The following is a 17,638-nucleotide window of genomic DNA, read 5'->3' as shown; positions in this document are numbered from 1 at the left end:
ATAAGTCCTAGATAGTCTTTTCCTATTTATTTCTTAGCAATGCAGCTGGATCAGATAAGCAAATATCTGAATTCAAGTCCCAATGTGACTAATCAAATTCAAAACTCCAAATCAAAAGCATAGCGCTCTACTGCATAACTAGAGGCATATCATGGTATTAAGTCCAACAATATAGTTTCTGAAAATCTTAATAACTCGTGTGTATATTTTAATTTATCTGGTGAGCAATTTAAAGAATGAGAACACAAATTTTACTATAGTCAACAGCAAATTTCTTGATCAATATTCAGTGATTAAATAAAATTTAATTCTTCTGTGTGGGTGCCGATCGCTCACTGATTTGAAGCACAATACCCCACAAGGATGCAGCCAGCAGTCAAACTGACCCACACAAAGCTAAACATTCCAATAAATGTAAAGTTTAAGATTAAGTCAAATGATTTCTGAAATTAGATTTGGATTTCTAAACTAGCACAAAATAGTAATACTAGACAGGGACACTGCATTAGTTTAATTTTTGACCACTTTAAAATGGTCCACTTTAATCACGATACTGAAAATGTATTACAAAAGGTCAATGAGGGGAAGTTAAATTGCAACAAAATTACACTCATCCGTGTAATTAATAAAGCAAAAGGTTGAGAAAATTAACATGATCACAAAATTATATTCCTTGCTCTCACTGCTGATGAATTAAATGGGGAAAAGCACTTCAAAAACATTTAAAGTCTGAACATGAACTTTGGCTCAAGTTCAAGTGTGAGGGGAATTTTTTTTATTGCAAGCAAGATTAACAGAATGAAGTCAGCATTACATTCCAGAGTATATTAATCAAATGCAGTAAAGTTAAGTCCAGATTAAAGGCAGAAATGCAAGTGTGTTGGAAGTTGAAGTTGGAGACCGTAACAAAGTCCATGAGAAATAAGCATTTTATTACTTTAATATATAACCATTAAGGTTGCGAGGGTGCTGCTGTGACGCAACTGCTGAAGCTATATCTTCCACACAGTAAGAGCTCAGTTCACAACTGAGTTTAGTTCACAACTGGCTTTGCTCAAACATGTACTTATTTCTTTGCTCTATCGTTTGTTTCTTACCATTATTATATGGAATGCCAAAAATAATAACCAATCGTTTAGACCTTCCAGTTACTGCTGTTGAAATTCCTACAAAAGCCCGCATTTCTCAACAAGCTGCAAGTGTGGCCGTCCATTATTTAAACTATCGTTATGGATCCCCAAACAGAATTTATGAACTACATAAACTGAAGAAAGCCTATACTGAGGTAAGATTTTTTAAAATACAAACAGTACTAGTAACATATTTAAATCATTTGCTTTCTGAATGTATAATTGTAAGAGTACAATTTAGTATCCATAATACATTGTTTCTTGATATATGCAATAAAAAATAAATAGGAAACAAATTTAAATGTGCTGCTGCCACATTAAAAATACAAGTATTATTTAAATGTTTCATACAACATGTTCCAGTTAAAACTGGAAGGACAGAATTAAAATGCAAAGCACATGAACAGGGAAATGGCAAATGCCTTTGTTTATTGGAAAAGTTGCTGACTTGGAACCTGAATGCAAGAAACTAGGTACATTGATTTCAATAACGTGGGAACTCAGCAGAAGACCATAACCGATTTCCAAAAATCATTTTTCAGCAAAACAAACTTACAATATGCCCACTAGTTTATATCAGTGACTTGATCTGACACAATTTTCAGTTTGACATTAAACCTGATAGTTTCAATGCGTTTACGAAGGATAGATGGAGGATTTGGAGCAGAATAATGCTTTTAAATTCCAACCACTTCAAGTTATTCCATTCTAAACAATAATAAACAAAATCAGTTTGAAAAGAATCAAGGCTCATATGAAAAATTTTGCTGATACTAGTAACTAAGGGAAACCCAAAACTCTTCAATCCTGCAAAGGTCAGTGGGCTGCGCTATTTACCAGTACAAAAACAATTTTGTATTCAATCCATGGCACTTAGCAACTAAGAACTTTCTCACATATTTTCAATCTTTAAACACTTAAGTGTTTAATGTCCCATTTTAGAAGTCTATATAATGAGACCAAAGGTTGAAGTATTTATCCATTTTTCCAGCTCAAACATTGCACAAATTTTACTAACAGCCTTTCAGCAAGTCATACAAGTATCAATTAGTCAGTTCTCCCTTGTTCTTCAAACTAATAGGCAACCATTCATGTGATCAACTGGAACCAGGAAATTGGAACAGATTATATTTTTTATTAATTCATAGGATGTGCACTGACAAGACTGGTATTTGTCATTCCTATTTTTCCCTTGAGGAGGGGATGCTAAGCCACTGCCTTGAACCACTGTACTGTGTGTTCCAAGTAGTCTCTCAGTTCCAGGATTTAAGCCAGCGCAAAGAAGGAACAGTAGTATATTTCCAACTCAAAAATAACAGACCACGCCCCTTCAGTTTTTCATTCCACAAAACTTCCCAGGATCTTCAGGGCTCTTCCGCTTCTCCTGAGACCAGATTAAGGCATGCCAAAACTCTCAAAAATTCACTATGATTCTCTTCAGTTTCCTAGTCTGATACTCAGACTTCCAGAGCTTGCTCTCTCTGCACTGCTGATCCCTTCTACCACCTTTACCAGACAATTCTGACAATTTCAATCCCTCATGATCTTTGGAGTAGGACCTTACGGTTGTTACGGTTTGGAGGGAGTTGCGGGTGCTATGGGGCAGTTTGTTGCATATTATTACTTCTTGTTATATTTTTATACTTTCTGTAAAAAATTCCAATAAAAATTATTAAAAAACAAAAGAGTATGGATCTTACTGCCAATTTCACCATCAATAAGATGCATTTGGGTCAGCGTCAGATACCCAATTTTGTATTTTTAGATGCTAGTTTTGGTATCCTCCTTGAACTAGAGATTCAGGGCTTCTCACATAGGCACAGGCCTCCAACATAATCTTTAAAGGCATTTCTAATATAGAAATGATATTGCACAAGCATGCCTTGTCATTTCACTTCAAATGTTATAATTTTAAGTGCCTATACATGTCATAAGCCTAATTTATAGTAGTAAGCATTGTTTAGCTGAGAAGTGTAAAATGTAGCTAGAGGATTTTCACACAACTGAGTGATTTGATTTGCTCACATTTTAAAACTTGTAGTTGCTGCTGATTGTCATTGTAGGGTTTAAATCATAAAAGGTTCCATATTTCACAGTAATGAATCAACTGGATTATACATCTCATGAGCATTCCTGATCTTAATCATTTGTGGCTGTGCCTTCAGCTGTCAAGACCCTAAGTTCTGGAGCTCCCACTCTAAAAGGCTCTCTCCTCCATTAAAACACTGTTAAAAATCTAACTCGCTGGCCAAACCTTGTACCATCAGCCCCAATATCAAAGTGTTACCATTTTGCTTTGTAATGCTCATGTGAAGTGCCTTGGGCTGCTTAATTCCAATAATGGAATACAATGCATGCTGTTATGGAGTTTTTGAGTAATTCTATTTCCTTCAAAAGCCTCAGATTCTGAAACGTCCAGTCTTTCAGTTGATACCCTTCTTCTCTCATCTTAAAAGGCTTAACAACCAATCGGCATTCAGTACATTGTATTAAAGGGTGTATGGGAGGATAAATCATGAAAGGAAAAGCTTGGTTGGTTTGCAATATCATTGATGTCATGGATTGGAATGTTACCTCAACACACTGGTTTTACATATTTCCAATATTCAGTTGAGGCACTTGGAAAAATTTTGTTTTGAACAAATCATTTTTGTACCCATGAATATAAACCATGATGGACAACATGCAGATGCTGAACCACCACAATAAAATCTTGGAGGAACTTCAACTGGAGTATTTTGAAAAATGTACCTTGAACTTGAGTGATCGATTTTTTCACCAATTCTACCTGTACATCCAATTTAAAGTACTTTGTGCAGAGTTCAACACAACATTTTGACTGCAATCCCCAATACATCATAGCCATAATCTATAGCTGTAATTCTAATTTTTACACAGATTTCCAAGTGCACAAAAATGTTTTGATCAATGCAATTTTTTTTTTGAAAAGTATTTTTCTTCAAACGTTTAGCATTTTAACATTTAATACAAAGCAAAACAAGACAAAAACATTACATCCCCTACAACACCCCCTCCTCCCCAACAATTGACGGTAACTAGCTCTCCAAAATACAAAATAAACAAATCCCATCTCTTGAGAAATCCCTCAATTGTCCCCCCCCCCACCTCCTTTAGGGCAAATTTCACCGATGGAAGAATTCCGTTAGATCGTCCAGCCACGTGGAGGCACAGGGTGGAGAAGCTGACCTCAACCTTAAAAGAACCCACTGACGAGCGATCAACTAGGTGAAGACTAAAACATCCACCTCCTTACTCCAGTCCGCAACTCTGGCAGGTCTGACACCCAAATATGGGCCCAGGGCACCCGGCTCCAAATCCACATGCAGGATTACCGACGTGGTGCCGAAAAACAACCCTCAAAATTTCTCCAACTTCGGGCAGGAGCATAACATGATTAGCCAAGCGCTTCCCACATCGTTCGCAAGTATCCTCTACCCCCTCAAACAGCCAAGTTTGTCAAATGCATCCTGTGCACCATCTTCAACTGTAGCAACCCTAGCCTCGCATAAGAGGGTGAGGCATTCACTCTCTTCAGCGCCTCATACCACAGCCCTCCTCCACCGCCATCCCCAACTCCTCTTCCCACTTGGCCTTAACCCCCTCCATGGGCATCTTATCCTCCTCCAAAATCCTCCCATAATTTGCCAAGAAGATCCCACCCTCCAACTCATTACCAACAGCACAGCCTCCTACGATGAGCAGTCAGGCACTATCGGAAAGGTCAGAAAAATTGTTTTAGCAAAGTCCCAAAAATGCCCCAAATCTCCTAAGCAGACCCATTATGTCCCCCACCGAAGTGCTTGGGTCCAAAATATATAACAGCAGATCATCCGCATACAGAGACACCTTGTGCTCCACCTCCGCCCCCTCACTATCCCCTTCCATAAATCCGAGCACCCTAGTGCAATGGCCAAGGGCTCCCTCACCAGCGCAACAGAAGGGGGGACATGAGGCATCCCTGCCTCATTCTCTGATGCAGCAGAAAGTACCCTGAATTCATACCATTTGTTCGCACACACGCCATCTGATACTTATACAACAATTTCACTCATGGCACAAACTTAGGCCCAATCCCAAACTTCTCCAACACTGCAAAGAGATGGCTCCACTCCACCCGATCAAACGCCTCTCCACAACCAATGCCGCCACCACCTCCAACTCCCTTTCTTCTGCTGGAGAAAGCACCACACTCAGCAGTCGCCGCACAATCAACGACAACTGACTACCCTGAACAAACCCCGTCTGATCCTCCCCAATCACCTTCGGAAGGCGCTCCTCCAACCACAATGCCAACACCTTCTCCAGTGACCTTGGCATCCACATTCAACAGAGACATGGGCCTAGATGACCCACATTCCACTGGATCCTTATCCTTTTTAAGCAACGAAATGGATGCCTGACCCATCATTTCCAGCAAGGCTCCCCGAACCATTGTGCCCTCAAATATTTGTTGGTTAATGCAAATTGAATTGTGTACATTTCTGTTAGTATCAAGTTTGATTTAACATAAACCCAACCAAATGAATTATTTTTCTCACCAGATGATTTTGAATATAGGACGCAAGTACTACCTAGAATTTGAAGTGAAAAATCAAGAAAACCCTTCAAATGTAAGTAGAATAGCAAAAATATGGTATGTCTTACATTTATTGTCTAAATGACTCGCAAATAAATTTAACAAATTTATTTATAACACAGTTTAGTAACTGAACTAAAATAAGTAGTTGCCTCAGATAAATAAAAACAATCCAGTTAATACAAGTTCTCCTGAAAGAACTAACTCAAGATGACAAGAATTGTTTCTCATCACAGGTAATTGCCATCTGTACAGCGAATGTATTCTTCCATAAGAAAAAAAATCCAGGCACAGCGCTAAAGTGCAATCTGAAAGATGAGATGAAGGACAGCTTAGAGAAAGATAATAGATTTTATCTCAATTTACAGGAACAGAAGTACCCTTTGGTTGGTTACAATATCCCAGGTATGGTTTCAGTCACCCAGTCACTTAACCGTTTCATTGGTTATCAAGCTGATTTTTGAGATTCAAAAATATTGAAGAATACTTGATCTGATTTCCAAGTTTTTTCCCAACCACTGGTTTCATTTTCTTCCTGCATATTAGACAATTTTGGATTTGTAGATCCTAAAATGCTGCCAATCTGGCTCTTGGCAAAAGTCAGTGCCAGTTATATAATCTGGAAAAAATCAACTGAAGTCATGAAGTATAACATGGTTCAAATCCAGAAAGTTAACCAATTGGTAAGAAATTAAAATAAATATTTTCTTGCCTTTGAATATATGTATTGTGGCATTTCCATCGAATGTTTTAGTAACTAAACAACTCTTTTCCAGCGAAGGCCAGACACATTTCTTCAGTTTGTCTACATAATTCTTCTCCATGAGTTGCCAACCCAGGTAAATTAATGAATAAAAATTGATTATCTCTGTAGAGATCACCGAAATCCCTTTCAATGATCACTGCTAGCACATTAATTACATGTATTTTCTCTGGCCTGAACAGGAAATACTCACTTGCTCTATGTGGGTGATGTGGCACCCCAAACACCCCCTGACTGTGAAATACTTTTGCTCGACTCCCCCATATGAAAGTTTTCCTGAAGAGTCAAGATTGGAGAGATTTGGAAGGTCGGGATCAGAGCAATCCGAAGGGTCGGGATCAGAAAGATCCGAAGGGTCGGGATCAGAAAGATCCGAAGGGTCGAGATCAGAAAGATCCGAAGGGTCGGGATCAGAAAGATCCGAAGGGTCGGGATCAGAAAGATCCGAAGGGTCGGGATCAGAGAGAACCGAAGGGTCGGAAGCAGAGAGATCCAAAGGGCCGGAAGCAGAGAGATCCGAAGGGTCGGGAACAGAGAGATCCGAAGGGTCGGGAACAGAGAGATTTGAAAAGGGTTTTGAAGGGTCGGGATCCGAGAGATTCGAAGAGTCAGAATCAAAGCGATTTGGAGGGTCAGCAATGGAAGGTTTTCTCATGAACTGAATGATAACCACTCAAGTGGGATGAGTTACATTTATTCAAAATTACGGTTTTCCATTTGTACTTGTGGCATATAAAGTATGACAATGTGAAAAAGGAGATATTACTAACACTGCATCCAAATTAATTGAATTCATACTTGTAACTAAAATGAATGCTGCTCAAATGTTGTCTTCAAAATTTTTAATTGTATTTTCCACTGTTGACATAAAAAACATATTTAAATGGCACAAGATATTGAACCTGCATTCAAGCCAGTAAACTACCTTAATGTCAGATTAGTAAAACCACTGTTAATCTCAACAGTTCACTCCATCACTGTTATTAATAAAGAATATTTACTGAAAAACACTGAGCAGATTTTTTTTAAACTGTACACAAACTGGAAGATTGAATTATCTAACTTTGATAGGGTTCCACCATTCTTTGTATGAGGATATATAATTTTCAGTGAATCAAGATATCCAAACCTGGTACTCAGTACCCTGTTACCTCAAAACATTTCCCCCCATTCAATATTCATATCTTCCAATTTTTGTTTTCGAATGATTCAATTTTATAATTCAATCTTTAGTTAATCAATTAAATCCACATGCTAAGTTGAATGCTCGTTCTTATTAATCCAATGTAACAAATGGATTTCCTTTATTTTTGGTTACTTCAGCATTATTCATGGATTACCTGCTCGATGTATTGCAATCTTCATTCAGCACATCCTCACACACAGCTTAGCTACAACTCATCAGTGTGGCAACATCAAACTTGCATCTTTCTATCTGTGGCATTATGTATTGGTATTCAAATGCACAGTACCATTGCACTGTCACTTAATGGAAATTTTTGCAAAGTAAAATGTCACTGATATGTTTAATCTCCATATTTCCCAATATCAAGATCAATTTTTCCCTCCAATGGAACAAATCACAATTATGATTTTTAAATATCAATATGCAAATATGGGACAACGCAAATTGAATTCTGGAATTTTATAACTGAAGAGCTGGAATATAAAGAGAAAGACGTTTTGCTGTAGCTATACAAAACCCTGGTTAAATTACATATGGAGTACTTTGCAGAATCCTGGACGATGACCTAAGAAAGGATATGCTGGCCTTGGAAGGAGTGCAGCACAGATTCACTTGAATGTTAGCAGGACTCCAAGGTTTAGATGAGGAGAAGGGATTACAGACTCTAGATCTATAATCACTGGAAGAAACATTGCTAAGGAGTAATCTTATTGAGGCTTTTAGAATTTTGAAATAACTTGACAGGGTTGATGGAAACTTTTTCCACTGGTGGGGGGAATCCAGCAAAGTGGATATAACCTTAAAATCAGAACCAGGCTTTTCAGGAGAGGTTAGAAACGTTTCTTTGTGCAAAGGGTGATACAGGTGTGGGGAACTCTCCTAAAAATCAGTTCATTCCAGATCAATTAATAATTTGCCATATGTTTTAATAGTTTTTTGTCAGCTGGAGGTATTAAGAGATATGCTTGTTTAATAGCAGTTCTGGTTGAGGGTTGAATGCCTGCTCCTGTTAAGTTCCACAGCTTTTTAGTGCCTCAGGAAGATTTTGATTATAAAACGTAAAATTTCTCTCAATTTAACAGAACTTCAAGTAAAAATGTTAAGCGCTGAATGTGGAACTCATGTAAGATGTGGACATCAATCTCTTGAACTTCAATTATGCCAAAAATGAAATACAATTTATATGCCAAAATAATTAATGAAAAATAAATCCAGTAAAATGACAGTTTATGAAACTACTCACGGAACATTGGTAGAGATGGTTTCTCTGAAGGCAACTTTAGGTTTTCCCGTTACACAAGGACAATTGTATTCTCTTGCTAGTCTCTGAACATAGAACAGAAGATAAAATTATTAAACACCATTTGTGGGTTCCCTTAAGGCAACACAAAGGGACTACCATGAGTACTTGATAGCCTCTTTTTTCTGATGCTGTTTTAAAAAAAAAAAATTTAGAGTACCCAATTATTTTTCCAATTAAGGGGCAATTTAGTGTGGCCAATCTACCTATCCTGCACATCTTTGGGTTGTGGGGGTGAAACCCATGCAGACACGGGGAGAATGTGCAAACTCCACACGGACAGTGACCCAGGGTCGGGATTCGAACCTGGGTCCTCAGCGCCGTAGGCAACAATGCTAACCACTGTGCCACCGTGCTGCCCCATTCTGATGCTGTTTTAACTGCAAGTTTGGGATACCGGTTCATAAATTGGTTCCCAAACTTACATGACTTCAGACAGATAATACGTGGGAGTAGATTCAACAGCTCAATTTGAAAGGTTCATGAGATGCCATTCTTTCAGAGTCGTACCAGTGATGTCGGAGCGGTTTCAAGAGCTGTGTATTGAGTCAGCTTCCATGTGGAGTTATTCCCTGTGGCTCAACTCAGTACAGAGAAGAAAAAACACGACAATCTGGACAAGATGGCTTATTTAATCAAGCTTGTTACGTGTACATGGAGAACAGACTGGATATCTGCCAAGACCTGTTCTGCCGAACAAAGACCAGAACACAGTACTTACACAAAGTTCAAAAATCAATGTGGGACCAGCCAGGTCCCGCCGTGTGGGACCATGTCAATTTTACGCCGGTGGGACTGACCAGAAACTGACAGCCGCTCAGCCCATCGGGGCCCGGACAATTGCCGCGGGGAGGGGGGCAATGGCCCCCAACTGGCGTGGCGTGATCCCCGCCCCCACTTGAAAACCGGCACCGGAGAATACGGCAGCCGGCGTCGGAGCAGCGGGGTGGGATTCACGCCGCCCCCCAAGGATTCTCTGACCCGGCAGGGGGTGGGAGAATCCCACCCAAGATGTCAGAAGTAATGTCCTTTTGGTGAAGTTAGCTATCCTAAATCCCATTTGATTACTTATTACTGCTACGTCCTAAAAATACATGTTTAATAGTTAATAATGATTACTCAGTCCTATAATTCATCTCAATCCTTAATAAAATAACTCATGTAAAACTACTCTAGTGTCATGCTAACTACTGTATTCAGTTTTAAGAGGTATCATCGCTGAACCCCCCCCCCCTTCGCCAGCATAAAAGCAGCTTTTAAAATATTTTACACGTTGAGATGTGTACAGCCAAGGTTAATAAGCCTCAGCTAATTTTCTCAACCAGTAGGGCAGAGTTGCGCTCACAACAAACCAACAGCAAACCTGCTTGGAAGTGTCCTGCAAAACAAATAGATGCTTTCCATTGATGTTCAGAATTAAAACTTTATGCTTGAACTATATGCTAGTTAGCAATACCTAGTCACAGCAAACTGACCCATTCAGCACATTGTCACAGTTTGTCAAGATTCCTATTTACAGGAGTCGAGTTAATTCTTAGCAATGTAACAATTAGTAACAGAGATAATAATGGAAGAGGTTTGCCAAATATACATCCTATTATTGGCACCTTCCAAAGATGAAGTTATAGACCACCATAAACAACACAACACATATGAATTTACAATCAAGTGAAGCAATGCAGAAGCATTGATACAAATCACTTGCAAATCAGAAGTGGTGTGGGCTGACTTCCGGTGGCGGCTATGAGGGAGTAAGACCCTTTTCCCCGACTTCTTTGAACTTTTGAGCGCTGGAGTGAAAATCAATAGCACTCTAGATCTGAATCCATACAGAGTTGTATGGACTTAAGGAGCAGAAGGGAGCGAAAACAGGCGAAGAAGGGGCTGAACAAAGGTGGTGTGGAAGCTCAAGTGGGAGGTAAGATGGCCGATGAACGGCCCACGGAAAGGAAGGTCCAGACAGCACTGGACAACATGCTGCAGGTCATGAAAGAGAGCTTTGCAGCACTGAAGCGGGATAATTTGGAACCGCTCCACGTGATAGTGAGATGAGGAATAGGGAGAGAGAGCAATTAAACACGTGGCTACAGGGATGGTGCAGGCGGGAGGGATTCAGATTTCTGGATAACTGGGGCTCTTTCTGGGGAAGGTGGGACCTCTATAGACAGGATGGTCTACATCTGAACCTGAGGGGCACCAATATCCTGGGGGGGAGATTTGTTAGTGCTCTTTGGGGGGGTTTAAACTAATTCAGCAGGGGCATGGGAACCTGGATTGTAGTTTTGGGGTACGGGAGATTGAGAGTATAGAGGTCAGGAGCACAGATTTGACTTCGCAGGAGGGTGCCAGTGTTCAGGTAGGTGGTTTGAAGTGTGTCTACTTCAATGCCAGGAGTATACGAAATAAGGTAGGGGAACTGGCAGCATGGGTGGGTACCTGGGACTTCGACGTTGTGGCCATTTCAGAGACATGGATAGAGCAGGGACAGGAATGGTTGTTGCAGGTTCCGGGGTTTAGGTGTTTTAGTAAGCTCAGAGAAGGGGGCAAAAGAGGGGGAGGTGTGGCGCTGCTAGTCAAGGACAGTATTACGGTGGCGGAAAGGATGCTAGATGGGGACTCTTCTTCTGAGGTAGTATGGGCTGAGGTTAGAAACAGGAAAGGAGAGGGCACCCTGTTGGGAGTTTTCTATAGGCCACCTAATAGTTCTAGGGATGTAGAGGAAAGGATGGCGAAGATGATTCTGGAAAAGAGCGAAAGTAACAGGGTAGTTGTTTTTTTAGTTTTTTTTTTTTAAATAATTTTTATTGAAAGAATTTTTTACATGAAGATATTTACCCCAACTAACTATAAAATATTACAAAATATTCCCTCTTAACAAATATCCCCCCCCGCCCGAACTCGCGCGCGCGTTGTCCCTCCCCCCCTCCCCCCTCCCCCAAAAACAAACAAAGCAACAATCAACATCAAACATGAACTGCGAGCAAACTTGCCCGCATTTCAACCGTAAATAACCCACCACAACCGTTGTTGCCACCCCCCCTCCCCCTCCCCTCCCCTCCCCCTCCCCTCCCCCTCCCCCCCCTCCTCTCCCCTCCCCCTCCCCCCCCCTCCCCTCCCCCTCCCCTCCCCTCCCCCCCCCTCCCTCCCCCCCTCCTCCCTCCCCCTCCTCCCTCCCCCTCCCCCTCCCCCTCCTCCCCCCCCTCTCCCTCCCCCTCCTCCCCCCCCTCCCCCTCCTCCCCCCCCCTCCCCCTCCCCCCCCCTCCCCCTCCCCCTCCTCCCCCCCCTCCCCCTCCTCCCCCCTCCCCCTCCTCCCCCCTCCCCCTCCTCCCCCCCCTCCCCCTCCTCCCCCCCCTCCCCCTCCTCCCCCCCCTCCCCCTCCTCCCCCTCCTCCCCCTCCTCCCCCCCCTCCCCCTCCTCCCCCCCCTCCCCCGGGTTGCTGCTGCTGCGACCTCTGTACCCTATCTCTGAGCCAAAAAGTTGAGGAAAGGCTGCCACCGCCTGAAGAACCCTTGTACCGACCCTCTCAGGGCGAATTTGACCCTTTCCAACTGAATAAAGCTTGCCATGTCATTAATCCAAGTTTCCACGCTTGGAGGCCTCGCGTCCTTCCACTGTATTAGTATCCTTCTTCGAGCAACTAGGGACGCAAAGGCCAGTACTCCGGCCTCTCTCGCCTCCTGTACCCCCGGCTCCACCCCAACCCCAAAGATCGCTAGTCCCCATCCTGGTTTGACCCTGGATCCCACCACCCTCGACACCGTCCTTGCCACTCCCTTCCAGAACTCCTCCAGTGCCGGACATGCCCAAAACATATGGACATGGTTCGCTGGACTTCCCGAACACCTGACACATCTGTCCTCACCCCCAAAGAACCGACTCATCCTTGTCCCTGTCATATGGGCTCTATGTAGCACCTTAAATTGAATGAGGCTAAGCCTCGCACACGAGGAGGAAGAATTAACCCTCTCCAGGGCATCAGCCCATGTCCCATCCTCTATCTGTTCTCCCAGCTCCCCCTCCCACTTGGCTTTCAGCTCCTCTACTGATGCCTCCTCCTCCTCCTGCATTACTTTGTAGATGTCCGATATCCTCCCCCCTCCGACCCAGACCCCCGAGAGCACCCTATCACTCGCCCCCCTACTGGGGAGCAAGGGAAACCCTTCCACCTGGCGTCTAGCAAATGTCTTCACCTGCAAATGTCTAAACATGTTTCCCGGGGGGAGCCCGAATTTCTCCTCCAGCTCTCTCAGGCTCGCAAACCTCCCATCTACAAACAGATCCTTCAGCTGCCTGATGCCCACCCTGTGCCAGCTCTGAAATCCCCCGTCCATGTTCCCCGGGATGAATCTATGGTTCCCTCTTAACGGTGCCTCCATCAGACCTCCCACTTCCCCCCTGTGTCGCCTCCACTGCCCCCAGATCTTGAGGGTGGCCGCCACCACCGGGCTCGTGGTGTTCCTCGTGGGAGGGAGCGGCCATGGCGCCGTTACTAGGGCCCCCAGGCTTATGTTGCCACAGGACGCCCTCTCCATTCGTTTCCAAGCTGCCCCCTCCCCTTCCATCATCCACTTGCGCACCATCGATACATTTGCCGCCCAGTAATACCCCGAAAGATTGGGTAATGCCAGCCCTCCACTATCCCTACTCCGCTCCAAGAAGACCCTCCTCACCCTTGGGGTGCCGTGCGTCCACACGTAGCTCATGATGCTACTCGTCACCTTTTGAAGAAGGCCCTAGGGAGGAAGATGGGCAAGCACTGAAATAAAAACAAAAACCTCGGGAGGACCGTCATTTTAACGGACTGCACTCTGCCCGCCAGCGACAGCGGCACCACGTCCCACCTTTTAAATTCCTCCTCCATCTGTTCCACCAGCCTGGAGAAGTTCAGCTTGTGGAGAGTCCCCCAGTTCCTTGCCACCTGCACCCCTAAATATCTAAAACTCTTTCCTGCTCTCTTAAACGGGAGTCTCCCGATTCCCTCTTCCTGGTCCCCTGGGTGTATCACAAATACCTCACTCTTGCCCAAGTTTAGCTTGTACCCCGAAAAGTCCCCAAATTCTGCTAGCAGTTCCATCACCTCCGGCATTCCCCCTTCTGGGTCTGCCACGTATAGCAGCAGGTCGTCCGCGTATAGCGATACCCGGTGCTCCTCCCCGCCCCTTGTCAGCCCTCTCCACCCCCCTGAGCCCCTCAGTGCCATCGCCAACGGTTCAATTGCCAGTGCGAAGAGCAGGGGGGGACAAGGGGCACCCCCGTCTGGTCCCCCGGTGGAGCCCAAAATACTCCGATCTCCTACCATTCGTCACTACACTTGCCGTCGGGGCCGAATAGAGCAGCTTCACCCATTTAATAAATCCCTCCCCAAATCCAAACCGTTCCAGCGTCTCCCACAGGTACTTCCACTCCACCCTATCAAATGCTTTCTCCGCGTCCAATGCCACCACTATCTCCGCCTCACCCTCCACTGCCGGCATCATGATGACGTTTAGCAGTCTCCGCACGTTCGTATTAAGCTGCCGCCCTTTCACAAAACCCGTCTGGTCCTCGTGTATAACCCCTGGCACACAATCCTCTATCCTGGTAGCCAGGATCTTTGCCAGCAACTTGGCGTCCACATTGCACGGGGTCCTTGTCCCGCTTCAAGATCAGAGAGATCAGTGCCTGCGACATTGTCGGGGGCAGAGCCCCCCCCTCCCATGCCTCGTTGAAGGCTCGTACCAGCACAGGGCCCACCAAATCCGCATATTTTTTGTAAAATTCCACCGGGAACCCGTCTGGCCCCGGCGCCTTCCCCGTCTGCATATGCCCAATCCCCTTGACTAGCTCTTCTAACCCTATCGGCGCCCCCAGCCCCTCTACCAGCTCCTCTTGGACCTTGGGGAACCTCAATTTGTTCAAGAAGCCCTCCATCCCCCCTCCCCTCGTCGGCGGCTCTGACCGATACAGCTCCTTATAGAAGTCTCTGAAGACCCCATTTACTTCTGGCCCCTTCTGCACTACGTTCCCACCCCTCTCCCTCACTCCCCCAATTTCTCTAGCCGCATCCCGCTTGCGGAGCTGATGCGCCAACATCCTACTCGCCTTCTCCCCATATTCATAAATCGCGCCCTGCGCCCTTCTCCACTGTGTCTCTGCCTTTCTGGTGGTCAACAGGTCGAACTTAGCCTGCAAACTGCGCCGTTCCCCCAACAGCCCCTCCTCTGGTGCCTCCGCATATCTCCTATCCACGTCCAAAAGCTCCCCCACCAGCCTCTCCCTCTCCTGTCTCTCCCTCCTTTCCCTATGTGCCCGTATGGAGATCAGCTCCCCCCGGATCACCGCCTTCAGGGCCTCCCAGACCATCCCCACCTGCACCTCCCCCGTGTCATTAGTGTCCAGATATCTTTCAATGCTCTTCCGGACCCTCTTATACACCTCCGCATCCACCAGCAACCCCACATCCAGGCGCCACAGCGGACGCTGGTCTCGCGCCTCCCCCATTTCCAAATCTACCCAGTATGGCGCATGGTCTGAGACCGCTATGGCCGAGTACTCCACTTCCCGTACTTTCGGGATCAGTCCCCTGCTCAATACAAAAAAGTCAATTCTAGAATAGACTCTGTGGACATGGGAGAAAAAGGAATACTCCCTCGCCCTCGGCCTCCCAAACCTCCAGGGATCTACCCCTCCCATCTGCTCCATAAACCCCTTTAACACTTCTGCCGCTGCCGGCCTCCTACTCGTCCTTGAACTCGATCTGTCCAGCACGGGGTCCAGCACTGTGTTGAAGTCCCCCCCCATGATCAGGCCCCCTGCCTCCAGGTCCGGAATGAGGCCCAGTAGGCGCCTCACGAAGCCAGCGTCGTCCCAATTCGGGGCATACACATTAACCATCACCACTTTCTCCCCCTGTAGCCTACCCTTCACCATGACATATCTACCCTCTTTATCCGCCACCACCTCCGCCGCCACGAACGACACCCTCTTCCCTACCAGGATCGCCACCCCCCGGTTCTTTGCGTCCAGTCCTGAGTGGAACACCTGTCCCACCCACCCCCTTCTCAGGCGGACCTGGTCCGCCACCTTCAAATGGGTCTCTTGTAGCATTGCTACATCCGCCTTCAGTCCCTTCAAATGCGAGATTACTCTCGTTCTCTTGACCGGCCCATTCAGCCCCCTCACATTCCAAGTGATCAGCCGGGTCGAAGGGCAGCCCGACCCTCTCCCCTGCTGACTAGCCATATCCTGTCACCTGCTCGCCCCGAGTCAGCCCTCCCCTTCTGACCCGCTCCCCATGGCGATGGCGCCCTCCCCCCACCCCTCCGGTCCTCAACTTCTCCTCCCTGGCCTTTTCAGCAGCAACCCGGTAGCCCCCCCCTTCCCCCTCCCACCCCCCTCCCCCCCCCCCCCCCCCCAGGCTAGGACCCTTCCTAGCCGCGATGCACCCTCCATAGTACTTCCGTAAGTCAGCTGGTTTACGCTGACCCGGCTGCCCCTGCCACAATCCGACTCCTCCCGGCATGGGGGACATCCCCCCCCTTACCACCCCTCCTTGACCCCGCTCCAGCGCGGGAAAGGGAGCCATTGCTGACCACGCCCCTTCCTCCCACCCTCCTCCCTCCTCTGCCCCGCGCGCGGGAAACCAGAGGAAAGCCCGCGCTTTCGCCCTGCCACTCCCCACCCCTCCATCTTCAGTTCCACCCCCGTCCCCGATCCCACACCGATAAAAAAAACCCCACAAGAAACACATACCCCCGGCACTCCCCCCCCCGGCACTCCCCCCCCACCCCGCCCCCCCCAACATAACATTATAAATAACAGAAAAAAGAAAAAAAACCTGGTAGAGAGAAAAAAAGGGGTCCAAAAATACAGCCAAGTGAAAATCCAACCAAAAGAAAGCCACGTGTCCAGCTTAAAGTACCAGAGCGGCAACGACCGCCAAGTATCCCCTGGTTCTAGTTCGAGTCCAGCTTTTCTTCCTGGACAAAGGCCCACGCCTCCTCCGGGGACTCGAAATAGTGGTGCTGGTCCTTATAGGTCACCCACAAGCGCGCTGGCTGCAGCATCCCGAATCTGATTCTCTTGGCATGCAGCACCGCCTTCGTCCGGTTGAACCGGGCCCGCCGCTTTGCCACCTCCGCACCCCAGTCCTGGTAGATCCTCACCGTCGAGTTCTCCCATTTGCTGCTCCTCTCTCTCTTGGCCCACCTCAGCACCCTCTCCCGGTCACTGAGTCGCTGGAACCGAACCAGCACCGCCCTCGGGGGTTCGTTTGCTCTTGGCTTCCTGGCCATTACTCTGTAGGCCTCCTCCAGTTCCAGGGGCGAAGGGACGGCCCCTGCCCCCATCAGTGAGCCCAGCATTTCTGCCACATACCTCGGGAGGTCCGACCCCTCCAGCCCTTCTGCCAGGCCCAGGATCCTCAGGTTTTTCCGCCTCATGCGGGTATCCATCTCCTCCAGTCGGTTTTGCCATTTCAGGTGGAGTGCCTCGTGCACCTCCACCTTTCCCACGAGGACCGTGGCCTCCTCCTCCCTCACAGCCATCTCCTGCTGCAGCTCCCGAATTGACGCCTCTTGGGTCGCCTGGGCTCCCATCAGCCTGGTGGTCGTCGCGTTCATCAACTCCAGCAGCTCCACTTTCAGCTCCGTGAAGAAGCGCAGGAGAACGGCCTGCTGCTCCT

General features: G+C 46.4%; 2 protein-coding genes across 3 annotated transcripts in view; one reads left to right on the top strand and one right to left on the bottom strand.

Moving 5' to 3' along the window:
* The window catches only part of gfm1 (G elongation factor, mitochondrial 1), a 96,490-nt gene that overhangs the window by 9,401 nt on the left and 69,451 nt on the right, over positions 1-17,638 (bottom strand). For both annotated transcript variants that reach the window (XM_038815142.1, XM_038815143.1), the window contains exon 13: positions 8,920-9,002. In XM_038815142.1, the coding sequence (XP_038671070.1) occupies positions 8,920-9,002 (83 nt within the window). The remainder of the gene's footprint in view (positions 1-8,919; positions 9,003-17,638) is intronic.
* Positions 854-7,498, top strand: lxn (latexin). Its single transcript, XM_038815144.1, has 6 exons — positions 854-1,285; positions 5,693-5,761; positions 5,964-6,132; positions 6,274-6,410; positions 6,504-6,566; positions 6,673-7,498. The coding sequence occupies exons 1-6, from the start codon at positions 1,061-1,063 to the stop codon at positions 7,150-7,152; spliced, it is 1,143 nt and encodes a 380-aa protein (XP_038671072.1). The 5' UTR covers positions 854-1,060; the 3' UTR covers positions 7,153-7,498.

Source organism: Scyliorhinus canicula, chromosome 13, assembly GCF_902713615.1.
Source record: "Scyliorhinus canicula chromosome 13, sScyCan1.1, whole genome shotgun sequence".
Taxonomy (NCBI): Eukaryota; Metazoa; Chordata; class Chondrichthyes; order Carcharhiniformes; family Scyliorhinidae; genus Scyliorhinus; species Scyliorhinus canicula.
Note: the sequence above shows the minus strand (reverse complement) of the source record. Positions and strands in the feature narration are given on the sequence as shown.

What these genes read in the sequence shown, in the direction of transcription:
- lxn (XM_038815144.1), top strand. Translation starts at nt 1,061, where the DNA reads ATGTACTTATTTCTTTGCTCTATCGTTTGTTTCTTACCATTATTATAT. An exon ending in GGTTGGTTACAATATCCCAG is followed by an intron (nt 6,133 to 6,273) that starts GTATGGTTTCAG and finishes CCTGCATATTAG; the next exon opens with ACAATTTTGGATTTGTAGAT. An exon ending in TCCAGAAAGTTAACCAATTG is followed by an intron (nt 6,411 to 6,503) that starts GTAAGAAATTAA and finishes ACTCTTTTCCAG; the next exon opens with CGAAGGCCAGACACATTTCT.